General features: G+C 39.4%; 2 protein-coding genes across 7 annotated transcripts in view; one reads left to right on the top strand and one right to left on the bottom strand.

Moving 5' to 3' along the window:
- The first annotated feature begins 200 nt into the window (after positions 1-200).
- On the top strand, positions 201-11444 carry uck1 (uridine-cytidine kinase 1). Of its 2 annotated transcripts, none has more exons than XM_053240313.1 (7): positions 201-456; positions 3355-3490; positions 5075-5171; positions 5999-6141; positions 6251-6345; positions 6851-6899; positions 7230-11444. In XM_053240313.1, the coding sequence occupies exons 1-7, from the start codon at positions 367-369 to the stop codon at positions 7427-7429; spliced, it is 810 nt and encodes a 269-aa protein (XP_053096288.1). In that variant the 5' UTR covers positions 201-366; the 3' UTR covers positions 7430-11444. The 2 variants fall into 2 exon arrangements, with proteins under 2 accessions (XP_053096288.1, XP_026785113.1); XM_026929312.3 differs by having other exon boundaries at positions 212-456; positions 3355-3514.
- Positions 11445-11781: 337 nt separating this feature from the next.
- The window catches only part of rapgef1b (Rap guanine nucleotide exchange factor (GEF) 1b), a 38906-nt gene continuing 25945 nt past the window's right edge, over positions 11782-24742 (bottom strand). For 3 of the 5 annotated variants that reach the window (XM_053240309.1, XM_053240307.1, XM_053240308.1), the window contains 15 exons: positions 24012-24170; positions 21042-21137; positions 20724-20815; positions 19879-19978; positions 19338-19413; positions 18390-18474; positions 18147-18239; positions 17792-17977; positions 17222-17306; positions 16974-17068; positions 16039-16117; positions 15655-15756; positions 15330-15427; positions 14707-14835; positions 11782-13520 (listed from right to left, as the gene is read on the bottom strand). In XM_053240309.1, the coding sequence (XP_053096284.1) occupies positions 13370-13520; positions 14707-14835; positions 15330-15427; positions 15655-15756; positions 16039-16117; positions 16974-17068; positions 17222-17306; positions 17792-17977; positions 18147-18239; positions 18390-18474; positions 19338-19413; positions 19879-19978; positions 20724-20815; positions 21042-21137; positions 24012-24170 (1626 nt within the window). In that variant the 3' untranslated portion in view covers positions 11782-13369. The remainder of the gene's footprint in view (positions 13521-14706; positions 14836-15329; positions 15428-15654; positions 15757-16038; positions 16118-16973; positions 17069-17221; positions 17307-17791; positions 17978-18146; positions 18240-18389; positions 18475-19337; positions 19414-19878; positions 19979-20723; positions 20816-21041; positions 21138-24011; positions 24171-24742) is intronic. The other 2 variants (XM_053240311.1, XM_053240312.1) reach the window with 1 other exon arrangement.

Raw genomic sequence — 24742 nt, 5'->3', positions numbered from 1 at the left:
AATAGGGAATGTATATTTTGGATTCGTCATTAATTTGTCACGGTTCAGTCACACTGCGTGCACGCGCGCGCGCACACACACACACACATCTCATGCATCACCTTATCTCGTTATCCGTGTACTGTCCCAAACCACACGCAGTGTACTGTATAGGTCGCCTACGAACAGCGTTTACGAGAACAGAGGCGTCCCACCTATGAAGTGCACTAGAGTGTGGATTGGGACAGAGCCACAGCCCAGCGCGTGCTGGCGGTTAGTGAAAGGCCCGATGCAGACTGACGGCTCTATTCGACACTACTGACAGCTTTCATGCGTTTTAATAAGGCGCTTGTTTAGTTTTTGAGAAGAAAGCGACGTGGCAGCGCCATGGAGGTGTCCGAGGCTTTGAATGAAGCTGAGCGGCCACTACATCGACCTTTTCTCATCGGGGTTAGTGGAGGAACCGCCAGCGGGAAGGTAACTAACAGCTGTGCGGGTCTCGCAGTCACTCAGTGCCGCTGTGCTGCTCGGAGACAGGCGCTGTGCTGTGCTAAAGCGACAGTTTCCCGCTGCAAATGTCAGCTGGCTAGCATGTCAACAACGCCTAGAATAATTACCTAAAACATAAAGTATGGTATATGTATAAAGTATTAAAACATATAAAAACAGCTCCACATTAGCATATAGTCACTACAGTTCTGTTAGCGTGCAGCGGACTGAATGCTAGCGTTGTCATTGAACTAGAATGCTAATAGCTAATGTTAGCTAGCATGTCATGTCAGAGTAAAGGATGCTAACAAGGCATTTTTTAATAAGACATCATCATAGAGGAGTGTGGCAGTGCTGGTAACAGTTTTCAGGGGAAAGTGTCTCAAAATGCTTGCTCAAAAAGTCGCCGAATGACGTAACGGCCTAATTTGCATACTGGGTGAATCGTTGCAGTGGTTTGCTTGTTAAAACATGATACATGAAGAAGGAACATTGATTTAGAGCTCTTACTTTACTCTGCTCGTCCCTCGGGCTGAGAGGCTCCCTCTGTCTCTCTCTCCCTCTGTCTCTGTCTCTCTATGTCTGTCTGTTTCTCTCTGTCTGTCTGTCTCTCTCTCCCTCTGTCTCTGTCTCTCTCTCCCTCTGTCTCTCTGTGTCTGTCTGTCTCTCTCCCTCTGTCTCTCTGTCTGTCTGTCTCTCTGTCTGTCTCTCTGTCTGTCTCTCTCTCTGTCTCTCTCTTTCTGTCTGTCTCTCTCTCTCTATGTCTCTCTCTCTCTCTCTCTGAAATTCAAATTCAAATGAGCTTTATTGGCATGACAAATTCATGACGAGTTCATGAGCGGATCACTGTTTGATCAACTCTTCCCTCTTTTTGTGGCAGGCATCGATGTACCATGCAACTAGTGAAATGCAGTCTCTTTTTTTTTCTCCAAGCAAATATTGAAGTTGTGTGTCATTCTCCAGCTTTTTGAAGTCGGGATAAATAGTTTCAAATTTGGGACAGAATTGTTTTCGAATTTGGTCATAGTTAGGACAGGCGGTTAAGAAGTGTAGCTCTGTCTCTAACACTCCATGGCTACAGTACATCCATAACCTGTTGTCTCTGGGCAGCTAGCTCTGTCTATATCTGCCTCTCTCTACAGCCAGGCTGTGGCTGCTCAGTCTGTACCTCTCCATCTCGTTCTCTCTGTCTCTTTCTCTCTCTCTGTCTCTGTCTCTGTCCTGAAGACTTTCCTGTGCTAGGAAACCTTGCAAACCGCCATGACTATTATGGAAACTCCTACTATAAATGTTAAATAAATGTCTCCTAACAAAAAACTTCACCCCATCAACGATTCCACTATGTATCGAATGTTTTTTTTGTTTGTTTGTTTGTTCCTGGGTAGTAAGTGTTATTTCCTAATTGCTTATCACACTAAAGTATTGAATATGGCTATTATTCTCCTCAAACTTTGCTTTTGTGACCAGGACATTGGTATTTTGAAATGTACCTATTTTCAATGAGAAAACAGGAGAATTTGCATCTTATCGTTCACATAAAGTCAGAAAAAAATGGTAAATTTTAAAATACAGTGTTTTTTTCTTACTTCAAAGAGGATTACAGCAGCTTCAAGACATTGCTGGATGCCTTGAAGTATGATCGGTATGGCTGGGAGGTCATCAGAGACTTCAAAATGATGGCATTTCTGATGTTTCTCCAGGGAGGTTTTACCAAGTTTCCCTGCAGTCTTTGTCTTTTGGACAGCAGGGACACCAAGGCGTACTACCAAATGTGGGACTGTTGTCTCGGTGTCTCCGTTGGCCCACAGGTAAAGAAGGTCCTGGAGTGCAAGGAATTCCCCAAGAAGCTCACTAGGAAGGAGAAAGAGGCTTGGATCAGCTTTGTCGCAGTGGTTCTGGGTTTCACAGGTAATCACAAAGCTGAAGACTGTGTGGAGCTGGTTGAGACTCTAGTGAAGAACTATGGCACAATGTGCTGCAGGATGTCTTTCAAAGTCCATATCCTTGATACTCATCTTGATAAATTCAAGGAAAACATGGGCGCGTGCTCAGAGGTGCAAGGCGAGCGCTTCCACCAGGATATACTGGACTTTGAAGGACGCTGCCAAGGACAATATAACGAGAATTGCTTCTTGAAAGTGATTTACAATATAATCATAAATCTCGAAAAACTACTCACTTTAATAACTTTAGTATAAATACATGTTAATTTTTCACATGTTGTTATTGTCTGACTATGTGAAGGTATAGACACAAATTCACCCATTTTCTCATTGCAAATAGGTACATTTCAAAATACCAGTGTCCTGGTCATAAAAACAAAGTATGAGGGGATTAATAGCTTTTTTCTACACATTTGGGGCATTAGAAAATAACTTACTACCCAGGAACAAAAACTGTGTTACATAGTGTTAAATATTTTTCTTTGTTAAACAGCACTTTTCTGCTTTACAAGTTTCTGTACAGGAGTGCAGAAAAGTCACTAATGTCTGTTCAAAAAGTCACTAGATTTGTTCCTAGGTTCTTTTTTGAAATAAAGTCACTAAAGGGGTCTAAACTGTGGCTGGATCTTGCGACAAGCCCATGAAGTCGTATTTTTAATAGATACAAATATCATTAGTGTTGGCAAATTGCTGTGGTGTAAGAGGAATAAAACACTTAGGGACATGCTGTTATTTTGAGCAGGTAACAGTCCTCTTTGTGTCACACCACCCCATTGATTAAGATTCAAGATTCAAAGAACTTTATTAATTGTTTAATTTTCCTGTAACGGCACACCCGCCATGTTTTAATCCTTATGTATATGTAGAATATCTCTAAAAGTATCTCTAAAAGTATCTTACATCTGTCATTTGTAGTTTGAATGAATTGTTCTCTCTTTGCCAGTCCACAGTGTGCGCTAAGATCATGGAGTTGCTGGGCCAGAACAAAGTGGACCATCACCAGAGGAAAGTGACCATCGTAAGCCAGGACAGTTTCTACCGAGTGCTCACTCCAGAACAGAAGGCAAAAGCTCTCAAAGGCCAGTACAACTTCGACCATCCGGGTAAACAGATAAACTCCATTTACTCACATCTCACAATATAATGGGCTGAATGGGAAAATCCTGTGTAGTTTATCTACACAAGACTACTGTAGATAACAACTATAATATACCTGTTATTACATAAATAAAAGTATAGTATTAAGTATATTAAGTATAATATAGTGTAGTATTTTCCCTTTTCATTTTAATGGAACAGTAAACAGGTCTGCATTGGTTGCAAAATAACCGCACTCTGGTGGAATACTTGGTATGGTCACTGAAGTGAACGTGATGAAGCGAAGAAAGCTTTTTAGTCTGGAGAGAAAGACTTGCTGAACTTAACTTAAAGCAGCAGTCAGACTGAACGCAAATAGAATTCAACTGGTGAAAAACAGCAATTCATTTGAATGGGTAAGGAGACAGGAATGCAAAGAATGTGCTTCCACTAGTGGCTGATTCTGCTTTACGCCCAGTTCATCTAGGTGAACGTTAACCCCTTGACCCTCTGATCTTCGGGTGGTGAAATTAAAAAAACATGGAGAGAAGCAAAGAACTGTAGTAAAGGTTAAGTATGACTTGTTTATAAAATGAGACACATTTTCACAGTGGGGTTGATGAACAGTAGTGTGTAGTTTTTGTTGTTTTTAGGAAAATGAGTGACATTTTGAGCTTAAAAAAATGGGAAATTTTATTTGAACACAGTATGCGTTCGAACATAAAGGTGTCCTTAAGTAGTGCATTTATCTCTGTAAAAACAGGTTTATGAGCATGTCCACAGTTACAAAGACTGCTCTGGAGAGAATAACAGCACTAGCTGCAGATTTGCTGATGTTTGTGGTGAGCTGGGAAAACTTTAATGTTGCTGTGGCAGAATTCTGGAAAAACAGCCAAAAATCATGAAAAATCAAGTTTTAACCAAAATTGGGTTTTTCGGCCAAATAATACACTTTATTTTTCTCTGCTTAAGAAGACATAACAAAGCGATGTGGAATTGCTAGCTAAAGTGTTATTTTCTCACACAAAAACACAGTCACGTTTTTGGAGAGTTACAATGCCATAGTGAAACAGACATACAGAACTGACTGATGTTAGCAGGAGCTGAGATCAGCTGAATAAAGAGAGAATGATGAGGCTTGTGTTTAATTGTCATGTTTGTTAACAAGCCATTAATTGTTAAATGGCTTGTGTTTAATTGTCATGAGTATAAAACTGAGACTGATTATGGTGGATGATGCTGACACTCAGAGTGATAACTCCTTTCCACTGTAAACTTACGAACTTTACTTCTAGCTGATATTTCAGTTCAGGAAAATGCATAGCCTCGTTTCCAGAACTTCTTATAGTAGAAAATGTTAAAGTTCGACCATGTGAAGAGTTTTCCCAGACCGCCACCCACCCCCACACACACACACACACACAGTCAATACAGTGTTATTATGGCTGGTTGAATAAGTTTGTACTAAAGTATCTCCATAATGTGTCTTGTAAATTATGTACAGTGTTACGTCTTTGTTTCCTTTAGATATATCAATGAAAATTGTATGTCTGGAATGTTTATCTGTGTTCTGTCTCTCTCACTAGATGCTTTCGATACAGAGTTGATGTGCCAGACGCTGAAGGACATCGTAGAAGGGAAAGTTGTGGAGATTCCGACGTATGACTTCATCACACATTCCAGGTGAGCCATCTCTAAAAACAAATGACACACATGATCAGTTTTGGTATTTAGGCAGGTGACAATATTAGATCACTATATCGTATTTGAACTATCACAAGTCTTCCTATTTAGCGTTTATTTTCGTCATGTTATTTTTTATAGCAGGCTGTACATGACATTTATTCTCTCACAAACGTTCCATAGTGAATTAGCTAAGATTAAAATACAGTAAGTTACATATGTTTCCCATGAGGTCCTGTTTTGTTAACTAGCCAAGTTTAACCAACTCAAAACAAACAGTGTCCATGTGAATGGAACATAACAACTACAAGCAGATTTAAGGGGACAGACATGATTGTTATGAATATAATAGGTTCTCGGTTTAACAGAACAGTTTGTAATATTCAGAGCTGATAAAACCGCTTTGTGTTGAAATAATGTGCCTCATGAGTTTTTGAGGAAACAGGCTTAAGGTGGCTCCAAAATCCAGTCTGGCAAAAATGTGTAAAAAGAAGGCTGAAATAAATAAACCAAATCTGAATAATAGCCGAATCTGCTGCATGAGCAGCAACGTGAGTTTTTCTAAGGTATCTTTCGAAATTAAATGGTAATTACTGGTTTAGAAACTCATTCAAGCCATTTCTTTAAGGATGCAATCCACTATATCGCTTAAACCTTTGCCAGGTTATGTTTTTAGGATTGAATACGGATACAGTATGCATGAAAGGACCAGAGGAAAGTTGAGTTCATGTTTGTAATTCAAGCAAATAAACTTATTGTTAGTTCTTGTTGCTCACCTCAAGATGTAAGGCTTGTGTCTCTCTCTCTCTCTCTGTGTGTGTGTGTAGGTTACCGGAGAAGATCTGTGTGTATCCGGCCGATGTTGTTCTATTTGAGGGAATTCTGGTGTTCTACACACAGGAAGTCAGAGACATGTTCCACATGAAACTGTTTGTGGATACAGACTCAGATGTACGTCTGTCACGCAGAGGTACACACAAACACACTCACACACACACACACACATAGAGTACAGGATTACCTGATGCATGTAAGCATGTTATTTGCTTCTCTGTCTCACGTGTGTATGTTGCGTGCAGTTCTTAGAGACATGAGGAGAGGTCGTGACTTGGAACAGATCCTTACACAATACACCACTTTTGTTAAACCAGCCTTCGAGGAGTTCTGCTTACCAGTGAGAAAACAACACACACACGCACGAACACTTGTACCCCTGCTTGTTCTTGCAGTTATCAGCCAGTCATTATGCAGCAGCGCAGTGCATCCACTCATGCAGATACAGTTCAAGAGCTTCAGTTAATGTAGTAAGAACTGTTGATCTCCTGGGAGTTTTGCACACAACGGTCTTTAGAGTTTACACAGAATAGTGCAAAAAACAAAAAACATCCAGTGAGTGGCAGGAAGGCTGCGGTAACTCAAACAACCACTCTTTACAACCGTGGTGAGCAGAAAAGCATCTCAGAATGCAAGATGGCAAGATGACGCCCACACAACCACCCAATTTATAAACTAACAATTTATAAAGTAAATTATTAATTAATAATAATACATTATTAATTAGCCAGCAAAGAGACCTTGGGAAAAAAAATAACATTGTTGCCTGAGATGGATTAACACATGAACTGAATGGTTAAATGCATGTTTTGTTTTAGATTCAATGTTTTTTTTTTTTCTTTCAGACCAAAAAATATGCGGATGTGATAATACCTCGTGGAGTAGACAACATGGGTAAGTAAAAAAAGATCTGTACAATGAAACCAAACGGCAGTTCACTAAAACACAGCTGATTACCTTCACGCCCCACTTTCAATTTCATCTCACATCCCTTTGACATGTCCGCTATCTTATCCCTTTCTGTCTTCATTTCCTCCTTTTCCTTTCCTCTTCCTCCCTCAATCATTTTTTCGGTCTATTTCCTCTTGTCCACACTTCTCACAATGTCATTTTCTTACTTCCCTTTTATTTTTCATTTTTCTCTCTCCATATCATCTCACCATCCCTTGATTTTCACCCTAATTTCTTCACCTTTCTTTTGCTCTCTCTCTCTTTCTTTCTCAGTGGCTATTAATTTGATTGTGCAGCACATCCAAGACATCCTAAGCGGTGATATCTGCAAGTGGCAGAGAGGAACTGCTAACGGACACACCCCTGAGCGGACCTTAAAGAGGGGCGTGGACGAAGCGAGGGAGAACGCCGACGGAGGAGGGTCCAATCCCACAAAACGCCCCCTGCTGGAACCTAGCACGCGGCCACATTAACACCCAAACTGACACAGGGGAATGTGTTTAAAACTTGAAAGGTAGAATATTGCATGCTTCCAATCACATGTAAATACACACACACAAACCCTTTAGTAAGTGTTATGATTCAGTATGTAACTCAGTCATACTGTTAATGAAGAGAAACAGGAAGTGAATGTTTTTTTTTTTTTTAAATGCTGCTCAAAGAAGTCAATTCTGTGAAAAGCTGTATTCATATCAGTGTTTATATTGATATGGGGGACATTTTAATTAGAATTTCTACATTGGAGTTTTAATGATACATTCTTTTCAAATTGCACAGTCAATAATTCCCAAACTGTAGGCTAACTCTACAGAAAATAATAGTTTTTTTTGTTAACTGTTATAAATCAGTTAATAGGCCCAGGAGGCAAATATGATGTATGAGTATTAATGTTATGCCTATTTGTCTCGCTTTCCTTTCTAGGCTTTTTCTGTTCATATGATGAAATGCTTTGGTACATCCAAGTTACCTTAACGTTCCTTAAGCTTAGTGCACATTACACGATTTTAGCCCTGATTCAGTGGCCTACTCATTTTGGTGCTCAGCTCCTACACCCCAACCACAGTGTCTACTCGCTGTGCAATCCTGTGGTGACCGCTTTAGCGACGCAATTTTCTCACTCTGCAAACATTTGCTGAGGTGCCAATATTTTTGAGCATGTTGGATTTTCTCTGTGATAAATCATGTAGTGTGATCCCCTCAGCGACTAGTTGCAAGTACATCAATGAGAAACAGCCAGTGAGAGCCTGAGGGGAAAATCAGATTTATCTATCATGCGCAGCAGATCCCTGAACCCAGTTTATCATCAGTCTGTTTGTGTGAAAGAGCGAGGGCAAAATATAAGCGCAAGAACTTATTTGGCATGACCCAAACAACACTTCCACCACAATTTTCTCTTATTTCTGTTTTTTTCTTGTTAAGTCACATTATAGAAAGCTCTTGCATTTCTTGTTGTGAGAAAATGGGATTTGGGGATCAGAGGCACTTCAGTGAGGATCTGTTCAGATGAAAGCTCATGTTGTATGTATGCCTCATCTGCAAGCACCTGCATAGTGTGCACAATGGTTACATCCAACAAACTGATCGCGAGTTAAAGTCATGTAGCGTGAAAGTGTCAGCGAGTCTCAGATTTTGAAAGTCGTATAGTCTGCACTCGGTTTAATGTACATGTATAGTACATGCAGGACGATCCGTAACATCTTTTTAAAATACCGGTAGCTAGTCTTAATAAATTGCACCATCTACAGTCACGCATAGGAAATGCATTTATTTGATTCAGTCTGCTGAAGCAGGGATAAAATATATCTCCACCGGCGACAAATATGAATGACCAGAGCGGGGATATCAAAAGCAGAGGCAAGGAAATCCCCCCATTCCCCCAACCCCCTGGCAATTCTCACCCAGTATATATATGTATATATGTCTATACAAATTACAGTTAAAAATTACAGTGTAGGTCATAACATTTCAGGACAAAGGTCCTTCATTATTTGTACAAGCATATAATTTTAGATATATATTGAATCAGTAACCAGATACTGGGGGATGAGGTGTAGTGGAATGGTAGGAAACATGTAAAACAGGGGTGTCCAAACTTTTTTCAGAGGGGGCCAAAATATTATATATATATATATATATATATATATATATATATATATATAAAACATGTGAGAGAGTGTGTGTGTGTGTGTAAAATATATATACATCTATACACACACACACCATCCACTTTATTAGGAACACTTGTAGTGTTCCTAAAAAAGCCAATCATGTGGCAGCAGCACAATGCATAAAATCGTTGAATCATAAAGGTCAAGAGCTTCAGATAATGTTCACACCAAACATCACAATGGGGAAAAAATGTGATCTCTGTGACTTTAACTGTGGCATTGTTGTTGGTGCCACACGGGCTGGTTTGAGTATCAGAAACTGCTGATCTCCTGGGAATTTCACACACAACAGTCTTGAGAGTTTACACAGAATGGAGCAAAAATCAGAAAACATCCTGTGTGTGGAAGGTCTGTAGGCTGAAACATCTTGTTGATGGAGATCAGAGGAAAATGACAAGACTGGTCTGAGCTGAAAGGAGGTCTATAGTAACTCAAATAAGCTCTCTCTACAGCCGTGGTGAGCAGAAAAGCATCTCAGAACGCACAACACATCAAACCTTGAGGTGGATGGGCTACAACAGCAGAAGACTACATCAGCTTCCACTTCCATCAGCCAAGAACAGAAGTCTGAGGCTATCATGGGCACAGACTCACCAAAACTGGGTAGCTGAAGACTGGAAAAAGACCAGGTGATTTTTTTTTCTTCTTCAGCTGTCCAGTTTTGGTGAGTCTGTGCCCATGATAGCCTCAAATTCCTGTTCTTGGCTGACATGAGTGGAACCCAGTGTGGTCTGCTGCTGTTGTAGCCATGCAACTCATTGTCTGATGTTTTGTGCATGCTGAGATGCTTTTCTGCTCACCATGGTTGTAAAGAGTGATTATTTGAGTTACTATAGACCTCCTGTCAGCTCAGACCAGTCTGGTCATTTTCCTCTGAGCTCTCTTATCACCAAGGTGTTTCCACCCACAAAACTGTCGCTCACTCAATGATTTTTGTTTTTTTGCACCATTCTGCGTAAACTCTAGAGACTGTTGTGTGTGAAAATCCCAGGAGATGCGCAGTTTGTGAAATACTCAAACCAGCCCATCGGGTACCAGCTTCCAGGACACAATCAAAGTCACAGAGATCACACTTTTTTTTCATTCTGATGTTTGATGTGAACATTAACTGCAGCTCTTGACCTGTATCTGCATGATTTTCTGCATTATGCTGCTGCCACATGATTGGCTGATTAGATAACTGCATGAATGTGCAGGTATACAGGTGTTCCTTTTAAAATGGACAGTGAGTGTATGTCTGTGTCTATGTGAAATTAAGTGTATTTACATCCAAACTGGGTGAACGGTGTAGGGATTACAGCACTTTTTATATGCGATCCCCCTCTCTTTCAGGGACCAAAAGTAATTGGACAAACTAGCAACCATAAATTGTCATTTTGAATACTTGGTTGCAAATCCACTTTAGTTGAGGACTCTTTCAAGATTTCATGAAAGGTTTTCCATGCTAAGTGGCTTCTAGCTCTTTTGAAATCACCCCTTCTCACTCTTAACTTTGTGCGTTTTGTCTGTAGCCATGACTAATTATCAATTTTATTACATATTAATTAATTTGCTGGTGTAAGTCAGAGAAAAAAATGCTCTTGCACGTTAGCTAACTGTGTTAACACAGTCTGCTGCTGCCACTAGGCACTAGGAAAAATTGCAACACCTTGGCCAGCAGGCCGCCTATAATACATTCTGTTAGAGCCACGGGCCAGTTGCAGGCCGCATTTGGACTTTGGACACTCCTGATTTAAAATAACCTTCTGCTTTAGTTTTGGCTCAGAGAGATTGCATCAGTGTGTATACTCATTAGTTTAACTGACATCTCATGCACTTTCTAATTATTTCAAAGTATGAAATAATTTATATTTAGTGAACTATGTAGATTAAATGTGTACAGCAATAGTTTATCTCACTGAAGCACCTGAAAATCATCAAAGAGATCATTGTGGGGTGACACTAGATTTAGACCTTGTCCTGTTGAAACAGTTCATTAATGTTAACCTGGTTTTATTGGTTTTAAAGTTGACTTTAAAGCAACTATTATATAGACTTGATTTTTCTAATTATACTTACTTATTTTATTTTCTACCAATTATAATGTAGCAGGGAATCTAGAATGTGTATTGCTTTAATTTCCTTAAAGCAAGTGTCTATAAATGAGGCCTTAACTGCCTCACCAATTAATGACATTTTGATTATAGTGAATAATAATTTGTGTTCTTGTCTGTTTTCATGAAATGTGAATGTTTTAAAAAATTTAACTCATAATTCTTTACAATTTTTTTATGTCTGCCTTTTAAGTATTTTAAATAATAAAAACCTGATTTAAAATGTATTCTAATTTTGTGGTTAAATTGACAAAGTCAAACCAGCAGTAGGGGGTAAAGACGTTATGCCATCATGAAGCCATAATTTAGTGCGATGTCATTTGCATCCTTCTTTAGTTGGGTATTCACATTCATGTGTTGAAAGATAATTTATTTACCGAAATTTAGTGACGAAAAAAATAGTTTTCGTATTTCTGGTTTATTTCTTCACATGGTTACTCCTTTCACTAAAAGTTCAGTGGTACAGTAGAAGTGAATGTACACTGATACGTCAACAATTCCCTAAACGTCAGTTCTCAGAACAGATGTGTCATCTTTGGACTCTCAATCAGACTGAGGTTCTGATAGAGTCAGGGTTATTTATTTATTTATTTGTAATAGTGCAGTTCACCATAGTTAACATTGCCTTAACCTGGGTAGGGGGGTAGTTTTTTTTAATTTGCATATTTATTCCTACGTGTAGACATGATTAATTTTCTATAACAGCAGGAGTCACCAGTGTCAGCTCTGTGTAGGTAAAGCTGTAACTTTACGTTTCAGACACGCAAGAGTCTTAAGGACAGAGGACTGTGGTTTCTCAGTAACATTGTCTTATTAACCTCAAGAAAGCGATAACAGGAACAAACTTGATTCACAAATATTCCACAACATTAAATGCAACTATAAAAATATGATAATAATTGGCAAATTGCTGTGGTATAAGAGGAATAAAACGCTTCGGGATATGTTGTTATAGGAAATCAATCAACGCACCAGGCTGCATCACACCACCCCTTTGTCATTTTCCTATAGCACGCTCTGTCATGTTTTATTCCTTACTTACAAAATTGTGAAGTAATTTGACTACTAAGTGGAACTTTTGAAACTGGGCAATTTAGAAACCTTACTTTAGCTTTTCAGGTTCTGTCTTTGAAAAAAAAAAAAAACAACAACAAGAAAAAAAAGAAAAGTGTCTTGGGGTCCTCTTCAAATCTGCTGGGATTGAGTGTGCACACCTGCACACACACATGCACACATATAGAAAGAGTAGTTTTATTCAGGGAGAAAAGCACAATATGTGGTGTGGTGAGCATAACAAAAGTAATTCCCAGGAGTCAGTAAACAGAAGTGACACAAACAGACATGCCTGCACGCGCGCACACGCACACACACACACACACAAACAACTTTTCTCTTGCAAACATTCTTGCAAGTGCACACCCATACATACACATTTACAGAGATCACAGCATGTTCAGTCCTTGTCTTTTTGCTTTTTTAGTGCATAAATTTAGTTTAAAATAAAAAGAAACATCTCTTATTTATATATGAGGAGTATACGCACCTGTACATCATCATACGCTTATCATATACAATATATCACACACAGATGATGCCAAAAAAAGGAGAGTTAAAAAAAAAAACACTCGAAATGTCACTGTAAGTCTGTTGCCTGGCAACATGAGTCAGGAGTGTGTTTGTGATGGAGCTGGAGTAACTACTCCAGAAACATGGCAATAAGGGGGCCACACACATACACACACACATTTTTTTTTTCCCTTTTCCTAACAGGGAGCCCCAGCAGTGGGGCATTATGGGTAACCCCAACCTTCTGGTGTGAGCCTCTTTAGTGTTCATCGCTGATGTAGACACAGTGATTCAGAACAAGCAAGCACTCCATATTTCTCTCTCTCTCTCTCTCTCTCTCTCTTTCTCACACACACACACACACACACACACACATTCAAATATATGTATAATATAAGTTAAGTCTTCCAGTGGGTGTGTGTGTGTATGTATGCATATATTAGTATATTACTCATCTCTTGAGAAATATTGCCTTTGCTCCACTCTGTTCATTAAAGTCTTGCATGTGTTTTTTTTTTCCATCACTGAAAACTCCGTGCTCTCTGGAAAAGTTTCTAGAGGCATTTTCCCTCACTTGAAACGTCCCCTAGGTTTTCTCGTCACGCTCAGTCCGGCGGCGTGTGATGTTGCGTGGTTTGATCTTCAGTGAAAGCTCCCATAACGCCTCTTCGGCGAGGTGGTCGCTGAAGTCATTGAAGAACGCCACAATGTCATCGTTCCTCTTCAACTCGTAGTGTCTGTGCACGGAAAACCGGAAAACAAACTATTTATTTCAAACAAATTAATGAACACGTGATTCATCAGCTAATTATTTAACCAACTAATACAGATTAGTATTCAATTTGTCAGTGTTGTTAAGTCATATAAATAATAAATAGTATATGAATAACATAAGCAGGCAGGAAATTGTTTAAAAAGAGTCAGTACGGAGTCAGTACTAACAAATATCCTTTATTTCGGTAACTTTTTCCAACAAAACCTAATTATTCAGTAAAGAAATACACAGTATTTACTGATAATGGGATTTTAGAAATGTCCACTAACTATAAACAATTATCCTTGGAAGCATCTCTATCATCTGTAGTATCATCAAGATCACTTCTTTGCTTGGTCAGTGCAGTTTTAGATAACTATTTACAGAAATATCTCATTTATGAGAAGGCCGTGATGAAAACAGTCTGTACGTTGTAGCTGTGTACTGTTTTTAAACAATGGTTGATTGGGCAAGCAACCAACTGAACAGTTAGGAATAAATAAAGTTGATTCAACTTAAATTCATTTCAAAACACTCATCTCAATTTGAGAGTGCAGACTGCTCACTTTTAAGTCTAAAAGAGTTATGCATTGATTGGTGTTTTCACACTGCTCATTCCAAACCAATAGGCTGGCGAAACTAGTGTGTGCACTGTGTATACATTAGATACCAGCTAGCAGATTTTCAGACGCCCTCAGCTTTGAGTGGGCACAATTTTGAATTTTATGAATTAGAACCACAGAAAGGACCAGACAAGAGGCATGCCTTGTTCAAGCTCAGTCACGTCAGATAAAAAAAAAAAAACAAATGTGAGAAATCCCATCGCACATTTCCATCTGCAGCTGGTACAGTATTTTAATGTACGTTTTAAAAGTAATTTTAAAAATTCATCACGTATAGAATAGAGATGCACCGAGATGCTTTGAGAATTGTTTTATAAGGACATCCTGGCATCCTGAATTAAAAACATATTGAAATATAGGGGGCCTAAAGATTCCCACCCCTACTCATTCCTCACTACTCGTAACTAACTTGTGAATTTTACAAACTGGAAATGTAACTTAGCCGTGTTAGTTTCCTTTCATTCGTTCCGTAGTGGAGTGAACTAGCTCTGTACATTTAGTGAGCAACACACACTAAGGGAAAGGAGGTGACAGAAAGCCACTCACACTTGTTGGAAGCGCCTCATGCTGTCCAGGATGTTGAACTGCTGCCAGCGCTTGGAGAAGTTCACTTTCCCATCAATCAGGTCTGGATTTCCCAGATGTACGAAGGTCAGGTCCTGCAGGATCAACCCGCTGAGCGAGAGAAACAGAGAGAAACCCATGTGTTTATTTCACTGTAAATTTAAAAAAAAACAAAACAAAACTGAAGACTTACTATAGATAGATAATGTTCCATGAACTGCTGTTATGGTGAATATTATAAAAGAGCTCCCGTCATGTACAGTCATGGACAAACTGGTATGCACGCACACACACACACTACTTCAAATCACAGATTTACAATATATAAACAGTGGCTAGAAGGCACACTTCACACACTGTAACTGCTTTTTATTAGTGCTATATTGCAGATGCCATGAGATAATACCTACAATCAACTCCTCATAAAATAATAAAAGTCACTGTCACTCATACACACTCGCTTTTTGCCAACAGCACTGCAGCGCCAGAGTCTACAACCAGCACAGCGTAATAATAAATACATCTGGTTGGCAATCATCCAGTTGTGACTCCCACTGAGGTTGTAACACACACACACACACACACACACACACACACACACTCACAGATAAGGGATGCAGGGAGGCTCCACATCAGCCAATGCCGCTCTATAAGCTCGAAAAGAGGACGAACTGTCAATCAAGGTGCAGTACTCCTCCAGTCCCTGTGAGAGAGAGAAAATGAGAGAGAATTATGTTCAGTAATTTACTGTCATATGATTTAAATACACATCTGATCATCAGTCTACAAAACAGTCCATTTATAAAATGACTGTCGACCCTGTCACTTGCCCACCAACAATCTTCCTGCTTCTTCCAGCTAATAACTTTGGTATTACAAGTATTTATAATAAAAGTACCATTATTATTATTAGAAGTTGTTATAACTGACCTCGGATGTCTGCTTCTGCCACTCAAGCCTCCTGATTGGTGCAGAGTCCAAAGCCGACAGGATGGCCAAGTACGAGTTAAAGTTGTTCAACTTCCTCAAGTGCTGAAAACAAGGTAGTAAATATATATTTTAAAAGAGCTACACAGAATATAAAACATGTCTATATGATAATGTATACATTTTTAGACATTGTCAAATTATTGTCAAAGCCATACTCTCAACTGGAAAGTCTCATTAGAGTGTGTCTCAGTGTAGTTTAATGTGAGTAAAGAGATTTCTTTCTGTGTTACAAATAACAAAATGACATTTGTTGTGCTTTAAAAACAAATGGCAGGTTGTTGTTCTTTAAAGAGGTGTGAGAATATTAGACTTTTCTTTTATTACCTTCATGATCTTGATGAATTTGAGCAGAAGTTTCTCTCTGTCCTGAGCTTTCTCCTGCTGGATGATTATTGAGCGCACCCTGGTGGACAAGTGGGGACACAGCAGGAGTCAGAAGACAGAAGTAAACCATTGCTTAACCAAATGCTGGTTCATTAAAAAAAATTAAATATGGAGGACCCGTGGTTAGTACAGCATGTATCTGATCAAATGAGAAACATTAGAATTAGTAGTTGCGGTGTAACTCCTATTATACCCACAGCAATGTTGTGTATAAATGAGAAGGTAGCGAGGGAACAATTATTTATGGCTACTATAATGGAGGAGATAACATGAACTAACGTGTTGCATGGACGTTCCACGACATTAAATGTAACTATGAACAAATATAAAGCATAATGTGAAATTATTTAATAAATGAAAAATTGTAATCTTTGCAAAACTGCTGTGGTATAAGAAGTATAAGACACTCTGGGATATGCTGTTAAGGGAAAAATAATCCACCTCAGGGTGATAACAGTAACTCTGCTTTGCTGCATCACACCACCCCATTGTTAATTATGTCTGGATGTGTTTTATTCCTTATTTTACAGTTGTTTCTTCATTAGATTCATCATTGCACTATTTATGTAGCTATTTTTTCCACAATACTTTTAAACTTCATGCACTCTTCACATCCTATTTTAATGATGGCTAATATAAATAACCCAAGTTGTCACAGCAATGAAACTACAACCCCCAAGCTAATGACATCACCACTTCTTGTTTCAACAACAGCAGTTTTGTGCTTGAGCCAAGCCAATTCTGACAACAGGCACAGGATCTGGACCAACACTGGCACCTTTTTGGTGGAAAAGGGCTTATTACAGTCCGCCTGTCTACAACCAGCCCCGTGTTAACATGTATTGAATACAGTGTAGTGTGCAGTGGTAGTGTACCAGTAGCTCATGTTGTTAAAGTGCTCTGTAAACTGAGTCAGATTGGGACTCTTCTCCTCATTCTGCTCCTTCGCCCACAAAAGAACCTCTGGAATCTAGAGAAAAGGGGACAGAGAGAGGAAGTGAGGCAAGTTAAAAGGAAGAGAAAGACACAAAGGCAAAAATAAACAGAGCGACAAGTTCCCAAGAGACCATTTTGTCTCATACTGTTTTCTCTACCAACACACAGACTGTTTCTGAGCATGTACCTCAATCTTGTAGAAGAGCTCTGCATCCAGAAGTGTAAGCTGATCAGCGATCTCATGGCTGCGAAAGTCATGCAGTGTGCCTGGCCTGGAGAGAGAGTGACAGTTTTATACACACATTCACACGTGTAAAAACAATATGGCAGTGATGACAAGGACTTTTGGTGAACATCTTGTTACTGATTCACATGAGAATGACGTGTTGACATGCATAAAAGTCTGTTAAAAAAAAGTTCACCCAAGTTGAAATTAGCTAATAGGAGATGGTTTTGCAAGGCTTGCTTTATTTATTCATACTGAGGTTGAGAGGAAGGAGAAACTAATCCAAAAAAAAAAAATCTATATTGGCAGCTCACAACAAGCCTCGGCTTGGGTCACTGAGAGTGTGTGTCCGGATCTATCGGGCAAACATGTAAATTCCACTTAAAATTTTTCTCACAAATACCAAAAATTCCTAGCAGATGCAGTGTAAGCATGCACAGAAATACTATGGCTTGGAAACCATGCAGAGATCCACCCCGATGTAGGTGTGTGTGTGTGTGTGTGTGTGTGTGTGTGTGTGTGTGTGTGTACCTGGCCGAGACCCCTCGTGCCGCTAATGGTTGGAGGATGTGTGTGTGCTGCAGCATCCTCTTCTGTTCCACTTTATCCAGAATGTTTTTGCGAAGGACGCGAGCCAGACTCAGCTCGCCATTACATACCAGCCGGAACACGAGATCCATCAGCTGCCTGAGGATGTCCTCCGTCAGCTCCACCACGCTACAATACACACACGAACACACACATATATCAGCTTACACCATGGCTATTTACCCCACTGCAGATCATGTCTTACATATTGCATATTTTAAAACCTAAAATAACCAAATATTGAGCTAAAAATGCATTTCTGACTGGCCCATTGTGTTGTGCAGTAATGAAATCTCACCACAGTTCATCCACCACCCGCACCAGCACGAAGAAAGTGTTCTTACTGACACGCTTCTTAAATGTGTCCGGACTATGGCAGAAATGAGTGTATGTGCAATGGAGTTAAAGAACAAACACTCAAAACTCTCTCATAGACACACATATCAGCAGACAAGTGTGTGTACAAAAAAAGAAAAATAGAAAAACAACTTTCATTTACAGATTCTCAAGCATGCATACACACATATAGAGTTAAGGATATCTGTAATGTAGTTTTTTGATGAGGTCTTCAGGAGTGATGAAGGTTCTGTATGTAGTTAGAAAGGCTTCACAGTATAACACCAGATCTGAAAAATGAAGAGATATACACACACACACATCTTGTAAAATCATTCTGTCCTAGCCACATGCTAGATTATGAGTCAAAGGAATAATACATGGTATAAGTGTCTAATATCTGGAGTTGGTGCTAAATAAATGATTAGATAATTATACATATAACTAGTTTAAAATTTAAAAGTTTAGTTCTGTATATCACATCCAGAGTTTATTTTTCATTTTTGTTTGTTGGCCCAAATATCCAGTATAATAACAATAATAACACTGCATTTCTGCAGAGCTACAGCTCTGTCCTTTAAATCACCTCTACAAAAAATTGTGCCCACAATCCTAAATGCACTGCGTGTTTGTTTCACTTCCTGCTATTCAGTCGATTCGGAGTTAAATCATTTTCTCACTGAAATCAAACTGTGACCACTGCACGTTCACTGGACCAGGATTGGTGATAGCAAGCAGGGAAAACACTTGCACATGTGTGTGTGCGCGTGTGTGTGAAAACTCTATTTGAAAGCTGCAGTAAAACGTAAAACATGGTGCTATGTGAGGTCTCTGAATAGCTGCCATTGATGTTATTAGTGCACAGTTAAAGAATACAAGCCTACAGAGCTTCAAAATGCTTTATTTTTTTACAGGTTTTCTTTTTACCTTAAATTGCAAACTGCAAAAATTGTGTTTCTGCACATCCAACTTTTATTTAAAACTGTTTAGCATTAAACATAATTTCTTTAAACAGTGCCATCAAATATCTGGCAGATCTAAAAGGCTAATTTTGTGCAACGCCAGCAGCCACACTGCTCTTTGCAGATAATACACCTGTAATATAAACTATACAAATTACAGTGAAGAAAATATTGAGTTTGTGTGTGGTTACCTTTGCGATCTGTCTCTGTAGCATGTACTAAGAGAATATCGCTTGAGCCAGCTCTGACGTCAGGGCCGTCATCCCCCTTTTCGGAGAGAGTGAGTGAGAGAGAGAGAGAGAGAGAGAGACAGAGAGATTACTGCAGACCAGTAAAAGTGTCTGTGTGTGTGTTTGTGCGCGTGTGTGTTTACTGCACTGACCTCTGCAGATATTGAGATTTTCCAAACACCCCATGCTTTTACACACTACAGCTTTGCCATATTAAATACAAGCCAACTGTCTTATGCATAAACACACACATGCACGTCACTCATTCACCTGAACTATATGTATATTTATCCCCTAATTACTGCAATTAATGTTTGCACTGATGAGTTGCTGGTGAAGTGCAGTGCCCACTAGTGTGGATCACACACTGCACTGAGAGACTTAAATGGCAAATTAAAAAAAAAAAGAAAGAAAAGACACATGCTTAATTGTTAAAGGTCAATGGATAATCAGGAGACGTTAATATTAAAAAAAATCAGTGAAGCATTGTATTATTGAATACCTCAGATTTAAGAGTGATGCGACTCATGATCTCTTTGTGATCAACGAGAGAAAGCTCATCAACCTCCTCTTTGACATGGCTCGAGTCTGCTGACTTTAACCTGAAACAGAAAATGTTTTCTGTTAGCAAACAACGTGACAGACGGCTCTTCATCTCCTATTTACAGCCGCAAGAAAAAATATGTTACTAAACTTACTAGTAAATGAATAACAGAATGCTTTTGGAATGGAGAAATTCAGACCTTAAGCCAATTTAGATACAGTGGCATGGACTGACAAAGCAAGAAATGCCAAAAAGATTGATGAATGATAGGAAGTAATAGTCTAAAATTCCTCTTCATCACTGTGCAAGTCTGACCTGCAGTTTTGGGAAAAGTTCTATGGAAGTTATTACTGCTTTAATAATAATTTAAAAAAAAAAATAATAATAATAATAAAAAGGTCCTACCATTTATTAAATACAAAGTTTCACATCCTTTTTTCGCAGCCTGGACTGTGAATGATTAATTATTATTAATTAATATATAGAATTATGTGTATAAAATTCATGAACAGATGTTTTTGAGTCCACAAACTTTTTCTTGCAGCTGTAACTGGATCTGTAATTCTGGAAACACTATCAAGTGACATGAGAGCAGAGAAACAAGCATCATTTCTCAGTTCTATGCAAATGAGCTTTAATGTGGTATAAAATGAAAGGCTACAGTCGGTGATGTGGTCTGACTTTCACCCAATCCTCTACTTTCACAACTTCAGTTCCTGTCTGTTGTTATTTCCCATTTACTCTTTTGGTGCACAACCGTGGTAGAAAAACTTATAACAAGCGATAAAAGTAGTGGCTCATACCTTTCTTTGGTCAAGGCTGCCTTGCTTCCTTCCTTGGGCGGTGGTATGTGAGCAGTGGAGTCATGAATTACATCACAGTGTGTGATCGGGTCCTGTAGAAGAGAAAAAACTGGCAACTGAACACACTCTGTCGAAAGCGCTATCTGCCCTCTTACACATACATGAGCTCACGGATTGTTTAGGGTCAATCTGATTGACGAGGCGAGAGCAATGCCGTTCCTCCCGCTCAGGCCAATTTTGCTCACTTGCAAGCCCACACACACAGTACACACACACACACACACACACACACACACACACACACACACAATTACTCACTGAGTGGTGTGTGCTATCTCCATTAGCCTGTGAGGTGGAGTACAGGTTCACATACTCTCCTTCTCCTTCTACGCCTTCATCGTTTGCACTCTCACTCTGTTAGGGGGGGGGGGAAAAAAGAGGTAAAATGTTAGACACACATGAAGACACAAACACACACACTAAACCCACAATGCACCTGTGATGAAAATTAGAGAATCAATACCACAAATGACCAGCAGGTGGAGCAAACAGGACAGTCTAATGAACTTTACAGTGTGTGTGTGTGTGTGTGTGTGTGTGTGTGTGTGTGTGTGTGTGTGTGTGCGCATGAATATATATTTTAAAAAAAAGTGTCTAATCAAGTAGCACTCACCACCATCTTGTTTTTTTTTTTAAACTGCACATCACTAGTAAACAGATTTACACACACATAATGCCAACCGTATGTTTTTAGTATGAAGCTGAATTTGTCTGAATTCTTTAACCTGCTCAAAGAGAAAAGCACTAAGCAACAAAGGCAACAGAAAACCAGCTGAAGAAAATAGTGCATCTTAGGGACCCTCTGCCACTTTCCACTGAAGCCAAGAGGAATTTGAAACTGAGCCCCTGTTAAAGGACAAATCAACTCCTGTGTGTGTGTGTGTGTGTGTGTGTGTGTGTGTGTGTGTGTGCGCGTGTGTGCGCTGGATTGGAGAGATTACAGTCAGTGGATAGGGACAGAAGCAACCTGCAGTAACTCGTCAAAAACTCCAGCAAGAACATTCCTATTGTGCCTGCTTTCACACACATACCCGCACACACACACGGCTCAACATGTTTCCCTGGGAGAGCAGGAACCAAGCATCCCCCTGTTTTATTCAGTCAGAGGAATTCCGGGAACATTCCACAAACACACACACACTCGCGCGCACACACACGCACACACACACACGCACACACACACGCACACACACACGCACACACACACGCACACACACACGCACACACACACACCCGGGGGGGTTAAATGGGGGAGAGTGAGTGAGGACTGGGGGTTATGTTTCTCCCACACGCACACACGGGTCAATCTCTGACCTGAACTGTGATCTTCCGTCACATGTTCACAAGCACACAACATATGGACAAGTGCTTAAGCACGCTAGTTCCCATTGCCTAGTTCTGTTTTCCTCTCCTATACACACACAGATCTACTTTTCCAGTCCTCCTTTAACTAGATCAACACACTTCCTCATCATTACACTCAACTTTCTCATTAAATAATGTCACGTTAAATAACGTTACATCATACACAGTCTCACAGAGAAAAAAAAGCTTGTCAGTGGTGTGTAATTTCAGCAGTAAATCTCTTTGTTCTGATGGTGCATGCTGCATATCTGAGCCCCTCTACAACACAAGCTCAAATATCTGAGCTTTGCTCTAATGGAAGGGGGTTTTTCCTCCACTGTATTTCTATGAAAATAGGAAAACCTGAATGGAAATGGCATTTAAAAAATTATTTAAAAAAAACACTACTTTATGCTTAGCTGAGGTGAAAAGCTGCCATATAGGAACTATATAACAAGTGATGCAAAAAAGATTTATGTGTACTTTTTAAAGTAGGTGTGCTACTCCAGAAGTTGTGGCATCAATAATTACCACACTTTTTATGGCAAGAATAAATCACCAAATGGCATAATGTGCACCATGTTTTTAACGTCTACACTGTTTTTAAACGATTAGTTCAAAAACATAGTGCATAGTTTCTCTCCGCCTACTTGCTCGATAAACCTCTTTACGGACTACTTGATTTAAAAAGCAAAGCTGCTCTCACACTGCGATTGGAAATGTAGTTAAATGAATAAATTCCCTACTGTGTTGTTCCTGGCCAAATCACTGTTGTGGGCAGCTGTTTCAGACATTTCTGATTTGAAAACTGACTCTTCCAAACTTCCCCCCAACCCATTATTGCCCATCATGTGTACTCCAAGACTGAGCCAGTCGTCTAGACGTGACCTGAAAGCAGGGCTTAGTCTGGCTACAACAGATTCACCTCCAAACAAAAACACAGGGAAAGATAATGAATAAAACCCAACAGGGCATGCTGTTATAAGAAAATAATCAACGTTGGGACGGTGTGGTGCCGTTACCGGCCCCAAACATATACCACAGCAATTTGCCAACTTCCCCATGGCGGAGCTCCTTAAAGGAGCAAGTGTTTTACAAAGCAATGACCCTGGAGACTCCTTTACAAAACATCTCCTTTAAAAAAAAACAGCCTGTCATTTTACCAGGAAATCAGAAAGCATAAACTTTTCTGTCCTGAAGACTTTCCTGTGCTGGGAAACTTTGCAGAGCACTGTGACTGGTGCAAAGCGCTGATACCCGAGAATCCTTTCATGTATGTTAAATAAATGTCTCCTAACAAAAAAACTTCACCCCATCAACTATTATACATTTTTCTTTGTTAAACAAAAACTTTTTTATATCAGTTTTTTAATTACTCTTAGATTATGTCAAGCATCTGCTGTACAAGTCCCTTCATATGAGCTGTTACTATAGAAACAACAATAAACCAAGTGTCTGCTGTCCGAGCCGTGCAATTACACAGAAGTTATGCAATATTTCTGAGCAATCATATTTAAAAATACAATACACTGTGGTATAAAAATATAAATACATTTAACATATATATATATATATATATATATATATATATATATATATATATATATATATATATATACATGCATTTGGAAATAAATAAATAGAATTCCTTTGCAGAACTGAAACTTTTTGAAAGGAAGATAGGAACCACTGAAGTGAGAAGTGACTAAGAATGCAAGTTTCAAAAACAAAAAGAAACCCACACACATTCAGAGCCAACAAAAGACAATAACACTGCACAACCATGCAACAGATCTACAAACTGCAGGAACCATACACCATGTAATTCTGATTTTTTTTTTTGATGCTATGTGTTACAAATAAACTGCCCTGGTCGTCACTCACCGTGGGTGTGGTTAAAGAGGCGTGGCCACTAAGGAAGGAGTTAGACACAGACAGGCTGAGGCCAATAGCAGACTCCGCCTCCTCCGGAACACCAGCGGAGGGAGGGAGGAGCGAAAGAGAGGAGGAGGAAGAGGAGGAGGGAGAGGAAGAGTGAGATGCCTACACAAAAGAGAAACAGATGGAGGGACAGAAAAGAAAGAAAGAGTAAGAGAAGTAAACAAGCTATTACCATTAAACAGGAGAAAAGAGAGCCAATTAAAAGAACAGATATAAATGGAACAAAAGAGCAAAGAAAAGTAGAGACAGAGACACAGAAAGAAAGCAGTAAGGAAGAACCCATAGTAAATAAGTGATCACTAGTGACCAGTGTGTGAGAGAGCAGCATGGAGCGGCACTTGTCACCTGGTCATGAGTTGTAAAGTTGCCTTTATCCAACACCACCAGTGTAAATATTTAAGCTGACATTTTCACATGGTGATGCACCAATTCTTTTGCATTAGAACCTCACAAGACCTGATTACACGATAATCCCTTCGTTCGAATGAACTCTTTTACTTAAAGCCAAGACAAATCTGCTTGAAAACATTTGGCCCATTTTCAAAATCAGCCCAAGATGATATGCTCTGCTCTTCTTTAAACATTAATCAGTGACCTCTGAATAATCTGTGGCATTTGACCTGGTCTCAGAGATCTGCTTACAGCTACCTGATGGATTTTGCAGTTTATCCAAA

Source organism: Pangasianodon hypophthalmus, chromosome 15 (genome assembly GCF_027358585.1).
Source record: "Pangasianodon hypophthalmus isolate fPanHyp1 chromosome 15, fPanHyp1.pri, whole genome shotgun sequence".
NCBI classification, from domain to species: domain Eukaryota; kingdom Metazoa; phylum Chordata; class Actinopteri; order Siluriformes; family Pangasiidae; genus Pangasianodon; species Pangasianodon hypophthalmus.
This window is presented reverse-complemented; position numbering and strand designations above follow the sequence as displayed.

Excerpts from the sequence above, each read along its gene's own strand:
- uck1 (XM_026929312.3), top strand. The coding sequence starts at position 367 with ATGGAGGTGTCCGAGGCTTTGAATGAAGCTGAGCGGCCACTACATCGA. Across the intron at positions 5,172-5,998 it reads GACTTCATCACACATTCCAG|GTTACCGGAGAAGATCTGTG; the intron begins GTGAGCCATCTC and ends GTGTGTGTGTAG. Across the intron at positions 6,900-7,229 it reads TCGTGGAGTAGACAACATGG|TGGCTATTAATTTGATTGTG; the intron begins GTAAGTAAAAAA and ends TTTCTTTCTCAG.